Raw genomic sequence first — 3447 nt, 5'->3', positions numbered from 1 at the left:
TGACTCTCCCGGTCCGGCACACTACTTGCACAGGTCGGCTCGATTGCTGACCCGTAGTCCTATCGCTTTTGTTCAGTCATAAGAGCATTGGAACCGACACGAGGAGGGCCGGCTTCGGCTGGGCTGTTGGTCCTGGTATGGGCCATCATGACCTCTCATTGAGGTCTCCTAAACCAGGACCAGGTAGGATGATGAACATCTAACCCTGCAAAATACGATCCCGCCGGTTCAGACCAATACACCATCAAGAGTATCTTCGAACGCAATATAGATGCGAAGAGAGGTGCCGGCATTGGGTACGGCCCTAGGGGGCGAGGAATGCTCGGAGGCCTCGACAACTCAGGTCAGTGCTAGACGTTTCTCGATCGGCCGATGACTGTTGCTAAGGTCCTGGTCCCGGCGGATACGAGCAAGCTGAGAAGATACCGGGCCCGAAGTGGAGTATGGGTCGTAGGACGGAATACGAGAAGGATTTCTGGAAAGGCCTCGAGCCGAGCCCGTTGGCATACTCTTTCACCCAGTTCGAGAGTAAACGGAAACACTGAGCATGATTGTATACCATTTACCAGAGCACCGGTGTCCATACTAGTAGTGAAGCTCTGTGTTAACCCACCTTCGGAACTGGTGTTGTTTTTGGCTTATCGAAAGCCTCCATGTCATCCGCTGAAGCTTCGACTGCCGGGAAGGTCGTCCGCTGCTGCAAATGCAATGCTGTTGTTAGTGTAGCGGGCTCGAGGAAGTCCAGGAGGAGGATGAGAAGGTAAGCTATTCACTGAATGCTTGCTATTCGATCGATTCCTTACTTTTTGCACAGTAATGTGATGTTGTATTGCTACTTCAGGCACTCGAGCCAGCGTTGTCTACCAGTACTCAGACCCAAGGTGTTATATGACCTCCACCCACCATACGCTGTTCTAGGCGGCTTATCAGAATACAGGACAGGTTGAGATATACCCGGCCGGACCATCACTAACACTAACTTTTCAGATTACATGCAGTTCGGCAACTACCCCGAGGATGAGATGGCTTTCATTACCTCCAGCAAACGAGGGCAGTCAAAGAGCGGAGTATGTCGGTGCAGTTGAAGTTGTCGACTCACTTCATGCTACCTTCAGTTGCCTCGGTCTAATAGCGAGCCTCCGCGATCAGCATCTGATAAGAGCATCCGTACCTTCTCCAACCACTCACCTTCCCGTTCATCGAGGTCTACCAGCTATGGCTGTAGCTCCTGCTACTCGAGGAGCTCGGGATCGACAGGGAGCTCCTCCACTGCATACACTAGCACCTACGGATCGTAAGGCGCTAGGCTTCTAGTTTCAAATTTGTCATCAGTCGTGCATACTGGTGGTGATCACTCTTGGAAGGCGCTTACGTTGGTCAGGTATTCCTCCTCGTCGTCGTTTTACGATTCGTGTTCATCATACTCGCTTGTGCCAGAATAGTCCAGACTCACCACCATGTCATCGTAGTTGTTGTTCCGGTGGTCTCTTGGTTATTGCGTTCAGTAGAGACAAGACCATATTTTTCCAACGAGAGAACCATCTAATAGGGCCCATCACAACCATCGAAAACGGCACATTACCATTACTCCTAGATCGGTGGTCAACTACGATGACTGAACACTTGAGCTAACCAATAACAGGAGAAGGATTTGTCGATGCTTCTGGCCTAGTGGTTCAGTGATCCCACTCGTGAGGTGAAGCCGCTTGAAACATCTCTACTTGGCTTTGTATTACTCGGGGAAGTACTATAATGACATCATTGAGTGTGGTTTCGGAAAGGAATTTCTCGGTTTCAATTACTCCCTCTCGAAACCAAACAAGGTGATCACGATTGCATTGAGATAATTGATAATGGAATCAACGGTTCACAGAAAAAATCAGGGATCGAACATGTTATTTTAACTCAAGATTGTCCTCTGTTGTTATCCACGTTAGAGCTTGTTGCGCGAAATAGCCTTCCTCCTTGACATCTCACACATCCTAATACGAACTTCGCTCAGCACGGATAGCAGAAGGCGTTTCTGATCTCGCAAAGGTAATGCACTCAACTCATCATTCAACAACCTTGAGAGGTCGAGTCTCCCGCTGGCAACTCCGCTCTCGGCCTCGGCGAATCGGTCGTACAGCATCGTGGGTAAACTGGCTTGGACATTACAGCGACCAGAACGGGAGGCATTGTAGACAGTAGAGAAGGCCTCCGTCATCCAACTCGTGAAATCGGGACCAATGTCGATTATTCTTCCCCATAGCCGATGGCCGAACCAAGCAGTATAGAATGTCTCATCGATGTACTCATCGAACCAGTCGTGATCATCATAGACAGTACTCCAGTCATCAACAGAGAAGTCATCGAAATAATCTTCATAATCCTCGTAAACAGAATCGTCTGACCAGGAATCGTCATCAGCGACAACTTCGTGATGATACTGATAACCGAGAGAACCTATTTTGTTGTAGTCGATGTAGGGACTAGTGCGCTCGTTGATAGTACTTTCGACTGAATCGCGATCCCAGTGTACTTCATCCAGCAAGGCCTGCCCAGTTGTTGTGTGGGGAGTTCCACAACTTCGCTTTGGACGAGACTAGTACCAATTATGTCTAACGATTTCACCTCACCGCGCATAACCAATTGAGGTTCCCAATCGAGGAAGTCGACTTCGGAGATCGAGGCTTTGCGAATAGGTCACGGTTGCACCCGAGGCAAACCTCACCGGTGAAATGCGGTCAAAAAGTAGTACGCATGTGCAAACTCAGTAAGCAGCACTGCATGGCACATGTGTAGCTACTTTGATTCTGGCTGTGGTGAGACTCATCAAGGCGGCCACAGTACGCTATTTTGACTGGAAGATGTTCGCTAACGTTGAAGGCTTCACTCGCAACTACTAGTGCTCATCTATCGGATTGATTTTATGTTCGCTCTCTGTTGTTAGTTTGCTCATGCTAAGAACTTGTGCCCGTTGAAATTCACAGTCCCCACCGACAAAGCAACGACTCCCAAGAACAACGTGGAGACCGTTCGGAGGCAGCCTCCGCGAATCCAATGCGATTCAGGAGCCGTATGCTCCGAATCGGAGCACACGGCTCAGAGACCTCAAGAGTTTTAGTCAAGATCACGAGGCTTACTTAAGTGGATTCTGAGATGGTTCTTTACTGGCTTCGTGGCGTCGTCGCCGACGACTCGTCATGGCACCTTCCATTTCAAAACAAGCATTCCGGAGGATGTAAGCTTCGCTGTTGCCAATGAAAGGGCGCCTGCGTTCAAAGAGATGCAGCAGAAATTCAAACAGATATGCCCAGCCTATGTCAAGGGTCGCGTAGACATGGGTGACCTTGGAGATTACGATTACGAGGATGGTGCGATAAAGACGTGGATGTGTGGAGAACGGTTGGTCCTGAAAAGAGTGGTGTGAGCTTACCCTCATTATTTCATCGTCATCTACCAACA

At 49.3% G+C, this 3447-nt stretch overlaps 1 protein-coding gene across 1 annotated transcript; it reads left to right on the top strand.

The window, feature by feature from the left end:
* Positions 1 to 83: 83 nt before the first annotated feature.
* Positions 84 to 545, top strand: Pmar_PMAR009617 (hypothetical protein; the record flags this gene model as incomplete). Its single annotated transcript, XM_002767934.1, has 3 exons — positions 84 to 183; positions 233 to 343; positions 388 to 545. Coding segments are annotated over 3 exons (369 nt in total), but the record flags the coding sequence as incomplete, so codon positions are not given.
* Between the last annotated feature and the right edge of the window lie 2902 nt (positions 546 to 3447).

This window comes from Perkinsus marinus (genome assembly GCF_000006405.1).
Source record: "Perkinsus marinus ATCC 50983 genomic scaffold scf_1104296969490, whole genome shotgun sequence".
NCBI lineage: Eukaryota > Perkinsozoa > Perkinsida > Perkinsidae > Perkinsus > Perkinsus marinus.
This window is presented reverse-complemented; position numbering and strand designations above follow the sequence as displayed.